At 40.5% G+C, this 19,554-nt stretch overlaps 1 protein-coding gene across 1 annotated transcript; it reads right to left on the bottom strand.

Moving 5' to 3' along the window:
* On the bottom strand, window positions 1–17,587 carry mmp30 (matrix metallopeptidase 30). The gene is made up of 15 exons (XM_066650429.1): window positions 17,522–17,587; window positions 16,820–17,052; window positions 16,434–16,582; window positions 15,724–15,852; window positions 15,241–15,418; window positions 4,552–4,678; window positions 4,105–4,349; window positions 3,003–3,151; window positions 2,781–2,906; window positions 2,517–2,678; window positions 1,750–1,903; window positions 1,424–1,551; window positions 1,119–1,278; window positions 929–1,032; window positions 1–806 (listed from the first exon to the last, which is right to left on the bottom strand). Exons 1-15 carry the CDS (start codon window positions 17,585–17,587, stop codon window positions 703–705), a joined length of 2,214 nt encoding a protein of 737 aa, XP_066506526.1. The 3' UTR covers window positions 1–702.
* Between the last annotated feature and the right edge of the window lie 1,967 nt (window positions 17,588–19,554).

Genomic DNA, 19,554 nt, shown 5'->3' with positions numbered 1-19,554 from the left:
TATCCTCCATATAATGCAAGAACGCTAGGTGATAAAACTTTTAAGGTTCCTTTATTATAACCTCTGGGTACTTCACAACATTAACCATTAGGTGGCGTACACACGACAGGGAAAAAGAAATCAGGAGTGTAAGAAAGACATTGTTTTTCCAGTATGTTTTTGAACTTCTCAGAATATTATTTAGATAAGTTGTTTTTTTCTGCAAACATAAAAAAAGAATTAAAAATCACAATCTGAATGAACAGTTCTTGATGTGATTAATCAATTATTCATTCATTCATTAATTTATTCATTATCTGTAACCTTTAACTGGATAAGGGTTACAGATAATGAATGAATGAATGAATGAATGAAAATGTTTTTCAAATCAATCATATTTCTTTATTATTTTTAATGAATTACAGATATCAAGTGCTTTTATGAATACAAAATATTGCAAACAGTTCAATGAACAATATAAGCATTATGCACAGCCATATATTTGAATATTCCATGAAAATCAATAAAAATCATTTTATTACAAAAAATAATAGCAAGCAACATTAATCACATTGATTATTATTATATTTTATATGTGAGATGAAGGACAGAATCGCTGATATATCCAAGCCCCTAGGTGTCGGTATAACAGTGGCTTAACGACATGAATAAGAATCATGAGACAAAATTGAAGCACGCTCTTTTCACATTTAGAAAATGAACTTAGTAGCAGTCCAACCATCCGTAATTCAAAAGGACACGTCTCACTTTTCTGAGCCTGTATTCGTACTCTGTTTGCCGGGCACCATCAGAGAAATATAGATAGCCTGAAAGAGAAAACAAATAATTATATATAATTATTATATAATATATTTAATATATTATATTTAAAATCATTTATATATTCATTTTAAAGCATTATGTTAGTAATGAAAACATATGTTGTTACCATAGTTTTCAAAAGCCGCATCCACTTTGGAGCCAATGCCAGGGAAATCTCTCTGGATAGATTTTGGAAAGCCAGTGTCCATTTTTCCCGTCCTTTCATTGAAGCTGTGTTTTAAAATATATGCACATTTTTATTCTTTTTTACATGATCTTGTCACCATTTTATTAGCATTGATTTATCTATTAATTACCTCCAGTATTTACTGCCAACAAAGAACAGAGTACGACCCGTAGATTCCACATAGACTGCAGCGTCAATCTTAGTGACCCATGAAGGAAAACCAAGCTGAGAGATGGGCTTGGGGTAACCAGGTAATGAAACGGTCCCTCTGACCATCCAGTACTGCTGGCCTGTAAGAGTAAACACAAACAACAACAAATTATGATTTACATTCGCTGGAAGACCTAAAAATCCCCGGCTTCATACACCTTAATATCAGAGTGTTGCTGTTTTCTAAAAATGCAAAAACAATGAAGAATAAAGAAGAAATCATGCCTTTGAAGAACAAGCTGATGTCTCTATGCCGAAGCTCATAAGCCGCATCAACAGAATTGATTGCAGGCCACGTGGACTTGGTCTTCAGCTGCTGGATTTTCCTCCCGCCAGTTTTTTTCCAGTAATAGCTTACAGCAAGAGAAGGTCAAGGCCAGTTAAATACTGGGGAAATACTAATTTGATTATATATATATATATATATTAATTATATTAAACCCTACATGGTTCCTAGGAGTCCAAAAGTCTTTGTATTTTTTAATGAGTTTTTAAACAGTTTTCTCTTTCCTCTAGGAATATCTGTATAAAAGAGAACAATTTCTCCTTACTCGTTTTTGAAGAAATACAGCTCTCCTTGTATGCTGGTTGCTGCATCAAACACTAAGTCCCTCTTGCATGGCTCTGGTGGATTGGATCCAGGGTCTGGCTTTGGCTGAGGCTTTGGGTCAGGCTTCGGCTGAGGATTTGGAGATTCACGTACACCTAATAATATTTAACCAGACATTGAGTTTAGTTTGTAGGCAGTTTCTCCTTCCAAAGGATTTGTAACTAGTATTATATTTAAACATTGCAGAAGCTCTTATCCATAGCAACTTACAATTTTGATTGTGTTACAGAGACAGTATTAAAAGTCTTGCCCAAACTCTTATTTTGTACTTTGTGGTGTTCCTGTCCCTGGGAACTGAACCCTATTCTACTGTGTGGAAGGCAGTAGGCTATACTTGGCTTTATAAGTACACTGTAAAAAAAGTCTTGTAAATTTTACAGTAAAATACTGGCAGCAGAGTTCCTGTATTTTACTGTATTTTTACAGGAACACTGCTGTATTTCAAATTTACAGCATATTACTGTAATTGAGTAAAACAATAATTTACTGTAAATACTGTGATTTACAATAAAATACTGGCAGCAGAGTTCCCAGGCATTTACTGTATTTTTACAGGAACACTGCTGTATTTCAAATTTACAGCATATTACTGTAATTGAATAATACAATAATTTACTGTAAATACTGTGATTTACAATAAAATACTGTAGCAGACTTGCTGTAAATATACAGCAAATTTTTACAGTGTACTGTATGATTTATACATACCATAAAGGGCTTGGACTCCATTCTTGTCATCCAGTGGCAGTTTATATCCATTTGTGTTCACGTATTGGTAGGTGGGATACATTAGAGCTGAGGGGTCTCGAGAGTGATCAAGTCCAAGAGCATGACCAAACTCATGAGCAGCCACTAACAGCAGGTTCACCCCTGAAAAAAAAAGTTATTACTTACAATGTCTTCAGAATACTTCACAACTAGACAACCACAACTCTCCTTAAAGCTCTTGACCGGTCAGGTGTGTGTCCATACCTGCTGAACTCAGTGTCCAGCGCTCGGCCTCATCAAAGTGAGTGTCCCCTCCTTCCTCTGGGCCTGGAGACATGGCATGGGCCAGGACTCCACTGGGTCCATCGAACGGGTAAAAATCTCCATGATCTGGACAAAATGAGACATTGGAGCAAGACATAAAAAAATGCAATGAGGTTTTATTTAAATAGCAGTAGATCTGACCATTCTGAAGAATACACCTACATCCAGCTTTGAAGAGGATCATAATGTCCGCAGTGCCACTGTAAATCTGTTTGAAGTCCAGTGGAATGACATCGCTGTAGAGTCTGAATGCCTGTGTGATGGCGGTGTCCACTTCTTTCTGGCTCAGATCTGGAGTGTACTCTGTTATTCTGACATAGGTTTTAAAAAGACAACATCAGAGAAACAGTGCAGAGTAACCGTGGGCCTGCTAGTCTTTTGAGACATTTGAGTAATCAAACTATTTGTCATTATTAAAGAATCAAATGCTTATTATAGCCACAAAAATAGCTAAAGTATTCATGAATGTGAACAATTAGTTTCTTGTTTTTTTTATAAAGTGTGACTCACGTAAATAGTCCATGAATTAATCAGTTTATACTCCAAAGAGTGGGTTTCCCACACGAGGGCTGTTATGTTTACATTATGTATATTTATTTATTAATTTATTCACTCATTCATTGTCTGTAACCCTTATCCAGTTTCTGGATTCTGGAGCCTACCCAGAATCACTGAGTGCAAGGCGGAAACACACCCTGGAGGGGGCGCCAGTCCTTCACAGGGTGACACACATTCACTCACACCCACGGACACTTTTGAGTCGCCAATCCACCTACCAACATGTGTTTTTGGACTGTGGAAGGAAAAAGGAGCACCCGAAGGAAACCCACGCAGACACAGGGAGAACACACCACACTCTTCACAGACAGTCACCCGGAGGAAACCCACCCAGACACAGGGAGAACACACCACACTCCTCACAGACAGTGACCCGGAGGAAACCCACGCAGACACAGGGAGAACACACCACACTCCTCACAGACAGGTACCCGGAGGAAACCCACGCCGACACAGGGAGAACACACCACACTCCTCACAGACAGTCACCCGGAGGAAACCCACGCAGACACAGGGAGAACACACCACATTCCTCACAGACAGTCACCCGGAGGAATCCCACGCACACACAGGGAGAACACAAATCCACAACCCCAGGGCCATGGAGCTGTGTGACACAGACACTACCTGCTGTGCCAAGTGTCGCCCTACATTATGTATAGTGTAGAAATTTTCAGTCCCTTACTAAACTGGAAAAGCCCTGTACCTGTATGTGACAGTTTTCTTCTGCCACTTGGGACTGCCTTGGAAATGCCCAAATCTGGCTACATCTGAAACTCCACAGCGTGGCTTCTTCATCATTTTTACTGTGTTTGTGTCCAGCTTGCCGGTCACCTCCAGCCCAAAGAACTCCTGCATTTGTTTCAGAATAGTTTCAAAGTCTTGTACATGCACTCGTCTCCCACTGGAGGATGAAGCACTAGCGTTAGAGTAGAAGTGCTTCAGATAGGCCTGGAGAAAGACAGTGGAAAATTATTTAAATATAAAACATCTTTGTTCAGTACGTTAAGCTGGTATTAAATCTCAGAAGAGAAGAATGGGATGGGATTCTCAGGAGCAGTCACATTTGAACTTAAACTTGCAGACAACTTCTGTTCATACAAAACATTAAAAACACACTAAATATAGGAAGGAAATATAAATATTCATCTACCTCTGCTGCTTCTTGATCCTCTGTGGACACAGTTTGTGTTTCGCTTACTGGGGCTCCATCACAAAGCACCAAACACACCACCAGGGTCAGTGCTAAAAGACCTGTGTCCTCCATATTCTGCTTTCTTCTTCAGCAAAAAAAGGAACTTAAGCCTCTCCAGCACCCATCCAGCGCTTATATAAGGTCTTCGGGAGCAGTGATGTTGTTTTGGTGTGTGTTAGAAGCCCTAAAGCAGGGTGTGGGAGGGGACCCAACAAATCGAGAGAGGCATGGGCTCTGTCCGAACAAGCCCTTTATCAAAGAGAATGAGGGGAGCTGTTGTGGGTAGTGACGCAGATGACAGGGCCCCAATCAGATATACGTTCATCCATCAGTGGAACATACCTGAGAGCAGCTGTTTATACCTCGTGCAATGTAAAGGATTTCCATGATAAGAAAAAAAAAAGAAAAAGGAAAAGAAAAAGAACACATAAAATCCATATAAAACATCAGAATAACTGACAGACTGTGTGAATTATGGAAATATGTAGGTATTTCACATTACTTATGAGATAAAATAGATGTCATTAATCAGTGGATTTATCAATGTATTTAATAAATGAGAACCCACTGCTCTAATTTAAAAAATATCAGATTTTAAATTATAATTGTATTTATTTAATTATCCCCAAAAACAACTAATAATAATTTAGCCTTTTCCCAAATAAGATTGTAGCAAACCTTGGAAGGCTTCAGATTGTTGTCATTGTTCAATCAAGTTTCAGCAGTTTTTACTGATTAATTCCTTTATCAAACGCAATGTAAGTTAATCATCAAGTCTGAGTAAACTAATCACAATGTCTAATAATAAGCTATTAACCAGCACTCAATGTGTTTTGCTGATCATTTGACACAAGTGTGTCACAATCAGAAATGCTAATGTTGCTAAAGTGTGTAGTCGTTTATTAGCACACATGACATCATGCTAAATGCTGGGAGTTTACAATCACTCTATCCACATTAACACCCTTTACATTTCTTTGACAAAATTCTGCTACTCTGCTCTGTAAATAGACCGTCTTCTTTCCCTCTGGCTCCGGAACTGTTGTTTTGTAACTTGTAGACTGCTATATTGTATTTAATAATTATCAACGCCTGAAAAACACAAAAACTTATAATCAAATTCCCACTGTAAAAACGTTTATATAAAGAGTACACATATTTCTAGTGGACCCTTAAAAGATTATTTCAAGTTTATTAGACACTACCAAACCTGGCATTAAGTCGCAGGAATGGTACACAAACATTCCATTTTCATATTTGAAAGTGTGTCAGGAGTTGAAATATCCTCCATATAATGTAAGAACGCTAGGTGATAAAACTTTTAAGGTTCCTTTGTTATAACCTCTGGGTACTTCACAACATTAACCATTAGGTGGCGTACACACGACAGGGTAAAAGAAATCAGGAGTGTAAGAAAGACATTGGTTTTCCAGTATGTTTTTGAGCTTCTCAGAATATTATTTAGATAAGTTGTTTTTTTCTGCAAACATAAAAAAGAATTAAAAATCACAATCTGAATGAACAGTTCTTGATGTGATTAATCAATTATTCATTCATTCATTCATTCATTGTCTGTAACCCTTATTCAGTTCAGGGTCGTGGTGGGTCCGGAGCTAACCCAGGATCACTGGGGGCAAGGCGGGGACATACCCTGGAGGGGGCGCCAGTCCTTCACAGAGCAACACACTCACACAAATTCACTCACACATTCACAGTCACCCGCAGGAAACCCACGCAGACACAGGGAGAACACACCACACTCCTCACAGTCAATTAAGACGTCCAATTAATATTAGCATTATTTTTGAAAATGGATAAATCTCAGTATATTATATTTGCTCGTTTAATAACAATGGATTAGAGCTCTGTTTTTCAACACAGTCAAACAAACAATAAAAAAAAACAGGTTTGAATGATGGAAAAGGGTGTCTGGAATTCACAGATGGAGATTAAAGGCTTACTGAAGTGCAAATAATCCCTATAGACACAGAAGCATGTCTGCAATAACAAATCCTGTGCCAGTAAATAGCATATGCCTGAAGCTATTGCAAAAGGTATACATTCAGGTAGCAGAGAGCAGGCCTCAACACAGCTGAGTATTTGCTGTATGTCCATATATGGCCATATGCTTCTCTTTTAACCCCACCTTTATTTGTTTTTCATCTGATGACATATTTTTCAAGGAGGAAACCCACCTATCAACCTCTGGTTAAGACTGATAGCAATATTGCCAGATTATTATCGTTGTACAGGGGTAACTTTCTGTCTGCGTGTGATTTCCAAATCACGTGAGCACCCTTCATCTCAAAGTCTCATCACACTGAACAAATAACCCACACGCCAGGCCTCAAAAGAAACATGTAAGAAAGTGACATGATACAGACTACAAACGTCCTGTTCTGAGTCATGTTCATTGCTGCAGGCATCTTTCCCTTTGCTTTTGTCAGAGACAGAAATCTCCGCTTGTCTCAGATAAAGACTTGCCTGGAGAGGAGAGTTGCCCAGAGAGCATAAACCTGGCCTGATGCTGGGCAACAATAAAAATAGACCCACTCAAACAGGAAATACTCTATCGTAAAAATACAACAGAAACTAAAATGTAATACAACACATTTTTCAGGGTTTTAATTTAATGTTTGTTAATGCTAACTCCTCACAGACAGTCACCCAGAGCAGGACTTGAACCCCCAACCCCAGGAGCTGTGTGACAGCAACACTACCTGCTGTGCCACCCTAGCCCCAAATGACTTACTGAAATCAATTTGATTCCCCCCTGTGGAGAGTTTTAGCCTGCTAAACACAAGTTACTGAGTGAGTTAGTGATATCAATCTGCAAATCTAAGAACAGACTTTGTGGTCAAGCTGATGTAATGATCGTCCAGTGCTAATTTAATTCAATGCTCTTTATCCTGTATCTCAGGTGGGTCTTCAGCCTTTTGATAGCATTATCATGGGTGGCAATCAACCTCTGCATTTCAGCTAGTACTGGCCTGATATCTGTAGACCTTTTCTTCTGGGGAGAGATGAAGCCAGTTGTTTGGGAGTGTAGTATTTCTCCAAATAGGCCTAGGGATGGTGGCAGAGCATGGGGTTGAGATGAGATTTCATTTAATCCAGGTTAAAGAGGACTTAAATAAATTGCTTGAAGTAAACAAAGTCATTGAGTGCTTTGTTGTGAAATGATTCTCTGTGGACAAAACCTCTCAGGTTTCTATAAAGTGTTGGTGTAGGAAACATGCGGTGGTGATGGCTGCAGCTTAGCAACAGCAATTTAACTGACCTTCTTTATATTTCATGTTGTTGGTGGTGTTAAATAAGTGGTACAATAGTAAAGAAAAACAGTTTTTATAGGGACTAAGTTTAGGGACTATTTAATTTGCCTCACAACATGAGCTGTATCCTTACACCATTAATGGATTTTATTAGGCTTAATTTCCACAATCTTAAATAATCTAAATTAATAATCTTAAATATTTCTCAGATATAAACTGGTAAATATTTCCTGTAATTATTTTCCAGTAAGTGTCTTTTAGAAACTTTGGGCCAGGCCGGAGAGAAAGCAGAAATTATAGTTAGTCTGAATTGTGTGTCCTTTCAGGAAAATACTTTTGCTTTAATTTCAGCTAAAAAAGAGAAATACTTTGTTATTAGTGTAAAATTTCAATAAACAGCTTTGGACACTATTTCATATTAAATATTCATCCACTAAGATGATCCATAGCCAATCAAAAGTTCTCTTTAAAAAGTAGCATTTGCAAATATTATGGCACCCTTTAAATATTACGTTTTTTAAAAATGCTATAAAGTATAATTGTGCTATAAAATCTGCATAAATTTATGATTAATATTGTACATTTTTCAAAAATGCTACTTTGTTTCTTGAAGACCATTATATTTACCCCAAAATGAATTACAGCATCAGAATGCCATGTGTGTTCAAACTTTTCCACGGGATATCACCTCCAGAATTCAGAAGTTTTAAATATTTTTGATCATTAATAAACAATATGGTGGTCATAGAAAATGTAAAACTTGAAGAAGTTATACTAGAGTTCAACTAGAGTTCTGTCACAGCTCCTGGGTCCTGGAGGCTGTGGGTTCGAGTCTAACTTCGGGTGACTGTCTGTGAGGAGTGTGGTGTGTTCTCCCTGTGTCTGTGTGGGTTTCCTCCGGGTGACTGTCTGTGAGGAGTGTGGTGTGTTCTCTCTGTGTCTGCGTGGGTTTCCTCTGGGTGACGGTCTATAAGTAGTGTGGTGTGTTCTCCCTGTGTCTGCGTGGGTTTCCTCCGGGTGACTGTCTGTTAGGAGTGTGGTGTGTTCTCTCTGTGTCTGCGTGGGTTTCCTCTGGGTGACGGTCTATAAGTAGTGTGGTGTGTTCTCCCTGTGTCTGCGTGGGTTTCCTCCGGGTGACTGTCTGTAAGGAGTGTGGTGTGTTCTCCCTGTGTCTGCGTGGGTTTCCTCTGGGTGACTGTCTATAAGTAGTGTGGTGTGTTCTCCCTGTGTCTGTGTGGGTTTCCTCCGGGTGACTGTCTGTGAGGAGTGTGGTGTGTTCTCTGTGTCTGCATGGGTTTCTTCCAGGTGACTGTCTGTGAGGAGTTTGATGTGTTCTCCCTGTGTCCCAGTGACAATGAAAGACAGACCACAAGAAAATATACTGCATATTTTTTGTCATTTATTTAATTTTACTTCTCAGAACATCTGAAATATTTAATTAAACATCAGAAAATACACTTTGGTAAAAGTTATTTACAGTAAATGTGTAATAATCAAACTCAAAGCCTGAAAACATTTAGACATTTTAACAGTTTAATGTTTAACAACTTTTACTGAATAAGACATGTATCCATTTTTTAATCTGCATTTTAAAAACTGGGAGTTAAAGATTTGGTTTTACTTACTTATTCATTGCATTCTCTTGGCAACAGATCTAAAAGAGGCTGCAGGTCCTGAAGCATTATAATATACCACACACCCAGTCACCCCCCCTCCCCCACGAGACTTATTCCTAAACAACATCTCCAGCTAAATACCTGTGAAATCCCACATTCTTCAGTAAATTGTTTTCTGTGGCTTGGCCCACATCTTATCTACTTTAAACAGCATGCTCCTCATCTATGTACCACTCTGATATTTTTAATATGAGCAAATGCTTCTTATTTACCTTTAAAATATGCAGTGGTTTCTCATTCTCAACAAAGGTCTTGAGAACTTTAATTTCTTATTTTGCTTTTTTAAAGCTAAAGACATGACTTGATTGTGTGTATGTGACCTGTTCATCCAACATTTGGAGTATTTTTGGAGTTATAATACATCCCTGAGGTGTCAGTGTTTACATAAAGCAGCGTAACCGCAATTATAGGTGAAGTTATGTAATAACATAATTTTGGGAGTTGTAGTCACAACCTTCTAACTCTTACTCAACACCCCCTGCTGGAGCATTCTTCATCTTCCTGTTACCTTTTCTGGTTGTGTCTAAGCTGGAGACATTAGCCTCAATGTCTTATAGTCTTTGCTGTCTCACAGGTCGGTGCCTTAGAGGGCTGTTTTGATAATAATATAATTATCTGAGCTGAATAGGATAATGGCTTAGAATCTGCAATATTTCTGCACATCTCCAGGGCAGTAGACACTGCTTGCCAAGATGGTCCTATCTGAAAGCAGGCAGCATGTTTAAGCCTCCATTCCAAATCGGCTCCTCTTTCAATCTGAACACTGCCTTGATTGACAACATTGCACCCATTTAGACACAGCCCTCCGAGTTCGTTTCATTCTCTCTTATCCTTTCTACGCATCATCCCACCCCTCCCTTTCTCTTCCTCTACATCTGTCTCTATGCATCATCCCACCCCTCCCTTTATCATCCCACCCCTCCCCCTTTTCTTCCTCTATATCTGTCTCTACGCATCATCCCACGCCTCCCTTTATCATCCCACCCCTCCCCTTTTTCTTCCTCTACATCTGTCTCTACGCATCATTCCACCCCTCCCTTTATCATCCCACCCCTCCCCTTTTTCTTCCTCTACATCTGCTTCTATGCATCATCCCACCCCTCCCTTCATCATCCCACCTCTTCCCCCGTTGCAGCCACAGCTGCATGCCTCAGACCTTCTAGCTCAACCCCTCTATAAACCTGTCTCTTGTCCAGCGCTCTGAGCACTCGACACAGTCTACTCTATGTAGGTCTACTCTACGCATCATCCCACCCCTCCCCTTATCATCCCACCCCTCCTCTTTTTCATCCTCTACATTTGTCTCTACGCATCATCCCACCCCTCCCTTTATCATCCCACCCCTCCTCTTTTTCATCCTCTACATTTGTCTCTACGCATCATCCCACCCCTCCCTTTATCATCCCACCCCTCCTCTTTTTCATCCTCTACATTTGTCTCTACGCATCATCCCACCCCTCCCTTTATCATCCCACCCCTCCTCTTTTTCATCCTCTACATTTGTCTCTACGCATCATCCCACCCCTCCCTTTATCATCCCACCCCTCCTCTTTTTCATCCTCTACATTTGTCTCTACGCATCATCCCACCCCTCCTTTTATCATCCCACCCCTCCTATTTTTCATCCTCTACATTTGTCTCTACGCATCATCCCACCCCTCCCTTTATCATCCCACCCCTCCCCTTTTGCTTCCTCTACATCTGTATCTACGCATCATCCCACCCCTTCCCCTTTTCTTCCTCTATATCTGTCTCTACGCATCATCCCACCCCTCCCTTTCTCTTCCTCTACATCTGTCTCTATGCATCATCCCACCCCTCCCTTCATCATCCCACCTCTTCCCCTGTTGCAGCCACAGCTGCATGCCTCAGACCTTCTAGCTCGACCCCTCTATAGGCCTGTCTCTTGTCCAGCGCTCTGAGCACTCGACACAGTCTACTCTATGTAGGTCTACCCTACGCATCATCCCACCCCTCCCCTTATCATCCCACCCCTCCCTTCATCATCCCACTTCTTCCCCCATGGCAGCTGTATGCCTCAGACCTCCTAGCCCACACCCCTCTATAGGTGCCGCGGCGACCTGTCTCCTGTCCAGCACTCTGGGCACTCGACGCTGTCTATTCTACGATCTACTCTACGCATCATCCCACCCTCACTTCATCATCCCACCTCTTCCCCCGTTTCAGTTGCAGCTGCATGCCTCAGACCTTCCAGCCCGCACCCCTCTATAGGTGCTGCGGCAGGCCTGTCTCCTGTCCAGCACTCAATGCGGTCTTCTCACTGCATGGCTTCCTCATTGCTGATTCATTTTCTTTCCACCCTGTACCCCTGCTGCTATTCTATGCCTCCTACTTTCCAGCTCGCACCCCCTCTACAGGTTGCTGTTGTGGGCCTGCCTCCTGCCTTGTGCTCTGGGCATTCTATGCAGTCTCCTTGCTGCACAGCTTCCACACCCTAGATTTGCTCAAATCCGATTGTCTCATTCTCCCAGCCTCTACATCAGCAGCTTGCATACTTCATGGACGCTCATCCCAACCTCTTCAATTTGCAGCTGCGCCATACCCTGCCTCTAACATTACAATTCTCATTTTTCTATTTAGGTGCTGCTGCAGACACTCATCTTGAATCCTCTGCTGATGTGCTTCTCCCACCCTCCGGCTTCCAGTTTATACTCTCTTTTCAGATGCTGCTGTGGACTATCATACAGGACCCTCCTCTGTGCTGCCTTGCTGCTCACACTCTACAGCTTCTAGCTCCTGCTCTGTTTTCAGGTGCTTCGGTGGACCTTCATCCCCCACTTCTTGCTGCTGCACTACTCCGAGTCTCTGATTTTCCAGCTCATCGTTTACCTGGGTGCCGTTACAGGCCATGTCCTAATCCTCTCATTTGTGGCTGTCCCACACCCCACCTCTTCCTTTACAGCACACCCTCTCTCCTGATGTGGACCTTCATCCTAATCCCCTTCCCCTTGTGGTTTCGCTGCATGCTGCCTCTTCCTTTACAGCCCTCCTCTCTCATGCCACAGACCTTCGTCCCAACCCCATAGCTTTTTGGCCGCACCGCCCACCTCCAACTTCTCAGCTTGCACTCTCTCCTCAGAAACTGCTGTGGATGCTCATCCCTATGCCTTCCCCTCAAAAACAAACGGCGCCCTGCGTCCACTGTACGGCTTGCACTCTCTTCTGCTGGATCTTACCTTCTGCTTCTCCTAGCGACTGCACCTCGCACTGCCTCTTATGGTACTGTTCGTACTAGCAGCTGCAGGCTTTCAACCTGACCTCCCCTCTTTGCGGTCATGCCGCTCCGAGCCCCTAAGTTCACAGCTTATGCTCTCTTCTCAAGCGTGGCCTTGGACCAGCCCCCCTACACAGCACTCAGGCCCTTGACGCCACCTCAAATTCAATTTACCCTCTCACATGCAGCCTTGTCGCTCTCAGCTTTTCACTTTCCAGCTCGTGCCAGTGAGGACCTTACTCTTTCATCTCTCACTAGCAACAGCACCTCACCCTGCCTCCTATGGTACTGTTCGCACTGATTCCTCCAGGCGCTGTGGACCTTCAACCTGTCCTCCTATCTTCACAACCACGCTGATATCTAGCCCCTAAGTTCCAGCTTATGCTCTCTACCCAGGTTACCTTGGACCAGCACTCAGGCACTTGACGCAACCTCTGACACCTGTTTTTTCATCACCCTCTAGGCATCTTCGTTATCATGTAGTCAACTTTCTACCTTGCCTCTTTGCTTGAGCTCCTCAGCACCTTTTGTATTTTTCTCTTTCCGAGTTTTCTCTCTATCTCGCCTTTCCTGCGGTGCTGACTTTTTTGGGCTTCTTAACTGGCCTCATCTCTCATCCCTCTAGATCACCATTCTGTTCTCAATTCCCTCTATGCCATTGGAAAGGCACCACCAGGGCACACCTGCCAACGAAGCACATCTCGCTTTATTAACGCTGCCCCTCTGTAGTACTTGACTTCAAGGCTGCTACTAATCCACTTTCCACCTATTGTTGCCAGCCTCAGACCCCTCACTATTACCCAATCACCATCAATTACTTAGCAACACTCTGTCCAGTGCATCCAGCATGATGCACTATCATGGTGGCCCCAGATAAATGTCACTATTATTGTTACACCGTAGCTTAATGACATTTAGCTGGTGATCCTTTAAAATTCTATTATTAGTTGATCAATTTGATTTCTGCCGACGTGATGATCTTGTCCGTCTTAAAACCAACTCTGACTCTATATCACTTTTCGCAATCATCACCCCTTTACCACTGCGGCATCTGAAAATTCGAATTACCAGTCACGCTAGAATTTCCATTATCATAATCAATAAAGGACATTCAACTTTTGCTATTTCTCTACCGTCTCACATGACACTCAGTCATGCACCAGTTTATTAAAGGTAGTTCATTCATAGACTCACTACCCCCTTCATTCATCTACACACAACCAGGATACCAATCAAACCCTTGACCAGAGTACCTGAACCTATCCATTCTGCAGCACTTAATGACCAGCATTCCTGCACATTTTTGGGGGTCTGGCTTCATACACATTCATAAGCCACCCTGAACTCTTCCCCAAAAGACTTCTGAGTTCACCTCCTCGTTTCAGCCTCTATGGGCGTGGTCCATAATAGCAAAATGTTCGTTATGAAATCGGTGGAGCAAATGACCAGATTAACGTGTTTAAAATAAAACATGTATACGTTTTTTTATTACATCTTCCTTGTTGTCAATCAGATACTGTGTGTAACACTGTGATTTTGGTGAAAGAATGTAAGTAGAAGTTATCTGTGAAGCACAGTCGTAATTCAAGGTAGGCCTTCATTTTAGAAAATGCATTTCAGAACTTGATCAAAAACAAAGGAAAATATTTCTGCAGTATAACGTTACTCAGAAACCTTGGATCCTCACTAGCCCCTGAATGTCAAACCACTGGAAGAGTTCACGCCTAAAAGAGGATTGAGTTTTATGGCTGGATTTCACTTGATTTTGAGTGAGGAGTTTTGTACTTAGGACTTGAGGCCCATATGTTTAACAGTCTTCATTTACACCACGTTTGATGCAGCATCTCAAATGAAAAGAACACTCAGAGGCAAAGTCCACATTTCAGACTCATGTTTATTTTATAAAAGTCACCCTGATTCTCCAAAGCACTGGAAATAAAACCATACACTGAAATGTGTTTAGGGATAATTAAATGTAGGATTGATAAAAATATTGATAATTATCTAATCATTTGTTCTATGCTGTAGGGATGGCCTGGGGATAAGGGACGTCACAGAAAGTGTGTCCCATCCAAAGCATCAGGGCTTGCTGGAGGCATCAAGGGTTTTAAGCCCTATTTGGGCCTGGAGAAATAAAGACATTATTAGAACAGCACAAGAATTACACAAAGATTGTTGTAAGAATATTATAAGACTACTCAGCACTTTTACTGTTTTCATTACGTTTTACTTGTTTTAAGGGTTTTTATCCAAGAAATAACTCTTAATTAATGTTGCTTCTTCTTTGCATTATTTCTAGAAGAAGGTAAAATTACCTGCCGATGGAATAAGACATTTTCAGTGGATTATGCAAGTGAAATTATGCAGAATATGTTAATTAATCTCATAATGTTTTTATAACAGTCTCTTAATTAGGAATATGATTTTTCTTCCTAATATAGATTTTTTTCAGTGAAGCTTTAACCTTTCCGTATACATACCATAGAGAGACTGAATGCCATTGACATCATCCCTGGGCAGAACAAAAGTATTCGGATTGACAAACTGGTACGTAGGAAACATCAGAGCTCCACGTACGTCAGAGTGAGAAAGGCCGAGCGAATGTCCAAACTCATGAGCAGCTACCAGAAACAGCACCACTCCTGAGCACAGCACAGGGATAGTTAATCTGTGTGTTTGGTATATTATCAATTGTAAAAGGAGCAGTCAGTCTAGTGACCTGGATACATCAGAGACTTTGTACAAACTTTGGTTTAAACATGTAGGGGACCCGCTCCATGGAGCATAAACTGATTCATTTAGGGACTACAAAGCAATTTGATTATTCTTCTCATTAGAGCTGCACTATGTAGCATAAACAAACATTATTTAAATATTGCTGGCTATTCCTTGGTGGTGAAAATGAGGGATTGCTCCTGTAAGTTCAGGGACGATTGGTAAGCTTTACCTCTAGGTGAAACGGAGGTGAAATTCTCGTCATCATCAAAGTGTGCATCTCCCCCAATGCCCTGACCAGGACTATAAGCATGAGCCAAAGTATTTCCTGGTCCATCGAAGGGGGAATTATCACCATGAGCTAAAAAGAATAAAATATAAAACATTTTAAGCAATTTAAACTTTGAGGTGCTTATCGTTTGCGTCCTCCTGATATTTTCTTACTTATCTCTGTGTGGTATATCTTATCATAGATATTCTGTTTTGATGTTAATGTGTTTGCTTTACTAAACCAGAACTGGACTAACCTTCATCTTCCTAAGGTTTTAGTAAGTATTTCTAAATTGTTCTTATGTTAAAATGCACCTACTTTTTCATATCAAGAAACCTGTAATTTGTGCTGGGGTCCTCACACCTCTTCCTTTGTCCTCATTGCTCACTAGCAGCTCAACGCAGCATCTCAATGTTTAATACAATTAAGAGGGAAATACATTTGAGCTGATTATGTTAATTTAATATATCTGACTTGATTTTAATTTTACTGACAGGACTAGGCTTTATCTGTTATCCCCTATCATTGACTTTTACAGGAGTATGTTTATTACTTGTGCTTAGAAACATGTTGTCCTTCAGTGGAATAGAAGCTCAGACACCTATGTAAACAAGTCTTTCTTAGATATATTTCTACACATTGACTAATCCAGCTGCTGTTTTTGTACTTACACCTTCTAACAAAGGAGATCATGATGTCAGCTTCACCACTGTAGATACGAGTGAACTTGAGTGGAGTGACAGAAGCCCAGACCTGGAGAGCTTTCGTGATAGCGTTGTCCACTTCAGTCTGAGACATGTCAGGAGTGTAGTTAACAATCCTGCAGAAAAGAACAGTTTTCAGTTCCAGTTTCCAGATAACAATCAATGACTGGCCAAAATGTGACACAACTGTTCAGTTCAGCCAGATTGATATTTGGTTCACATCTGCCCCACACAGCACATGCCGTAACCCAAGCTAAGCCCAGCTCATGACCTTTGGCCCACATCCAGCCAAAACAACACTTGGTTTCATATTTGTCTTTGTATGCTCAAAATCAAGTAAATTCTTCCCTCACCTGTACGTCAGCTGCGTCTTCTGCCACCCAGAAGCAAACGTTGAGAACCGAGCGACCTCTGGAACCCCACAGCGAGGCTTCTTCATCGCTTTGATCGTGTTTGTGTCTAGAAATCCCGTCACGTTGAGGCCAAAAAATTTCTGCATCTCAGCTATTTTCAGACTCATTTGGCTTGCCCTCCCTTTGGATGACTTGGACTGCTCTGTCATATTATAGAATTTCTTTAGGTAACTCTGCAAAAAATAAAGAGAGGTTTGTTTAGGGCCACTCTGCATCTTAACATTTATTGACAGCACGTCTAACCACTGAATTCAATGACCATTTGAACCAACGGTAGACATGGATGTTCATTTGTGTGCAATTATCTTTAATAATCTACATAGTAACACACGAAACAATGGGATAGTCCAGAGAAGCTTCACATGAGTCTAATTCACCATGCCCAATATCAAGCATTGACTAGAGGGGGATAAAGCCCACCAGCACAGGGTTGCGGAGAAGTAGAACTGCATTTTATGGAGCTATGGAGCTCCATTAAACACCTTTGGGATCCAGATGTAATCATTAGTTAAAACTAGATCCCTGTACTCATAGATGCACACATATTCTCTGGAAGAACTTATACGTATTTAACTGTACATATACCTGTGTAAGTGTAGTTACTTTTCCAGGTGAATAAATACTGAATAACTTTTACAATACCTCGGCAAAAGCATAGTCACCGTCAGGTTGCTGTGGTACTGGACTTGCGTAAATGATGACCACCATGCAAAAAAAAGCACTGAATATGTAGCAGGTCTTCATCTTTCCTGGTGCTTCTGCTCCTCTTTGGCTTGGATTCAGGTGGACGGTGGTTAAATACATTTTACACAGAGGCACGTTGAGCAACAGACTTAATCATTGTCTGAGTGTGTGAGGAAATGTCAGTATGGATGGACAGGTTCACACCCAAACACACATCTTTGAGGAAATTCCCATATTTATTATCGTTATATTCTACTACCTGCTTTATAGCTGTTAGAGAAATCATTTACCATGTTATATAACAGCAGATATAAAAGCCTTTGGGGCTCTATTGACCATTTGATTAGATTTTTATCACTAAATAATATTAGCTATTATTAAAATAATATCAGTTAAATCTTTATGGAGAAATCTGATTTAAATGGAAAAGTGGATTGTGTAAAAGGTATGGAACGTTTTCATTTTTGAGTTTTTATGTAAAAACCATAGATTTGGATAAAAGATGCTTTCAATCGTAGTTTTACAAGAATGTTTTTTCTATTCATTTCAGTGCCCCACAGTAAATCATTCATCAACGTTTCCATCAATGCACTGTTGTCATCGTTTGTCATTTTATGGTCCTGAAGACCCACATTCATTAGTTTGTCGTGGTTTTTAATGAAAAGATTTAATGTTAAGTTCACAATACACTGCTGCAAGGGTTTAATATGTAAAATAGTAATAATAATAATGACAACACAGTTTCAGGATTGCATTACCCTCTTTCATGTTTTTTGAGATCTTTCTTCCTGATAAAACGTCCTTTAACCCAATAATTTGCTCAGTGCGTCATGAGGAAGTTTCAGTTCTTGGCCTCATGGAAAAGCCAACATTGCAATGGAAACAGGGGCGAGTTCAGTCCCTGTGACATTACCATTATGTTTCCTCTACAGCTTTAAGAGCATCTACTAATGGTTTTAGTTCTACTGTTTTATAATGTTTAAAAGTTTTATACTTTTACACCTAACTCTCCTTGAATGCCCATGAAATCTGAGTTGGGTATGTGGTATGTGGTATGTTTTTTAAAGAAGAAACTCATTCATCAGGTGAACATTTTCTTGAAGAATATGATATACATAGGGTTATGTATTGGGTGCACTTTTGTTCTCATTATAAGGCTTATGTCACATCATAGAGGCAGATTTCTTTAATTAATCTTAAAATCTGAATTTGATTTTTTGTTTAACATTACAAGGAAAAACAAACAGCACTGTGTGGTTGAAGGATAATCAGAGGTTGAGTCTGTTCTTTTCTGTGATGTTGGAGGGGTGGGGTCAGATAAAGCAAACAAAGAACAATGATCTAATGAGATTACTCTCAAACTGTTTGTGGCAAATTAATGTTAAGACGTGATTTACACATTGATGGGGCAAACTTTATGAAAATCGTAACAGTTAATTTATTACAAATTCGAAATCCAGAAAGTTGGGGCATATTGTAAAATGCAGTTTATAAAAAGAGGATTTATTTAATGATAAAACTCACAAATAATATATTTCCAACTTTTTTACTGAAAAACTTTGTAATAATAATAATAATAATAATAATACATTATATATATATTTCAAGTACTCACTGTTGCTTACGGTTTTCAGAACTAGCACAGAAAAGGCAGACATAAGGACAAAAAACCTGATTATATAATCACAGTAGAGAGACAAAATAATCACAGACAGACCAACGTTAATAGGAACTGAAGGCAAAAGAGATGTAGTAGGTTTTAAGTCTGGATTTAAATGTGGAAATAGAGTTGGCCTCTTAAACAAGTAAGGGAAGGGAGTTCCATAGACGAGGAGCCAGCCTTGAGAAGGCATGATCACCATACCCCTGCAATCTGGACGGTGTAGTAATTGAGTAATCCAGCAGAGGAGGACCTTACCTTGCAGGTAAGTAGATCAGACAGATAAGAAGGAGCAGTGTTGTGTAAAGCTTTGTTGGTGAGCACAAGGATT

Source organism: Hoplias malabaricus, chromosome 18 (assembly GCF_029633855.1).
Source record: "Hoplias malabaricus isolate fHopMal1 chromosome 18, fHopMal1.hap1, whole genome shotgun sequence".
Taxonomy (NCBI): Eukaryota; Metazoa; Chordata; class Actinopteri; order Characiformes; family Erythrinidae; genus Hoplias; species Hoplias malabaricus.
Note: the sequence above shows the minus strand (reverse complement) of the source record. Positions and strands in the feature narration are given on the sequence as shown.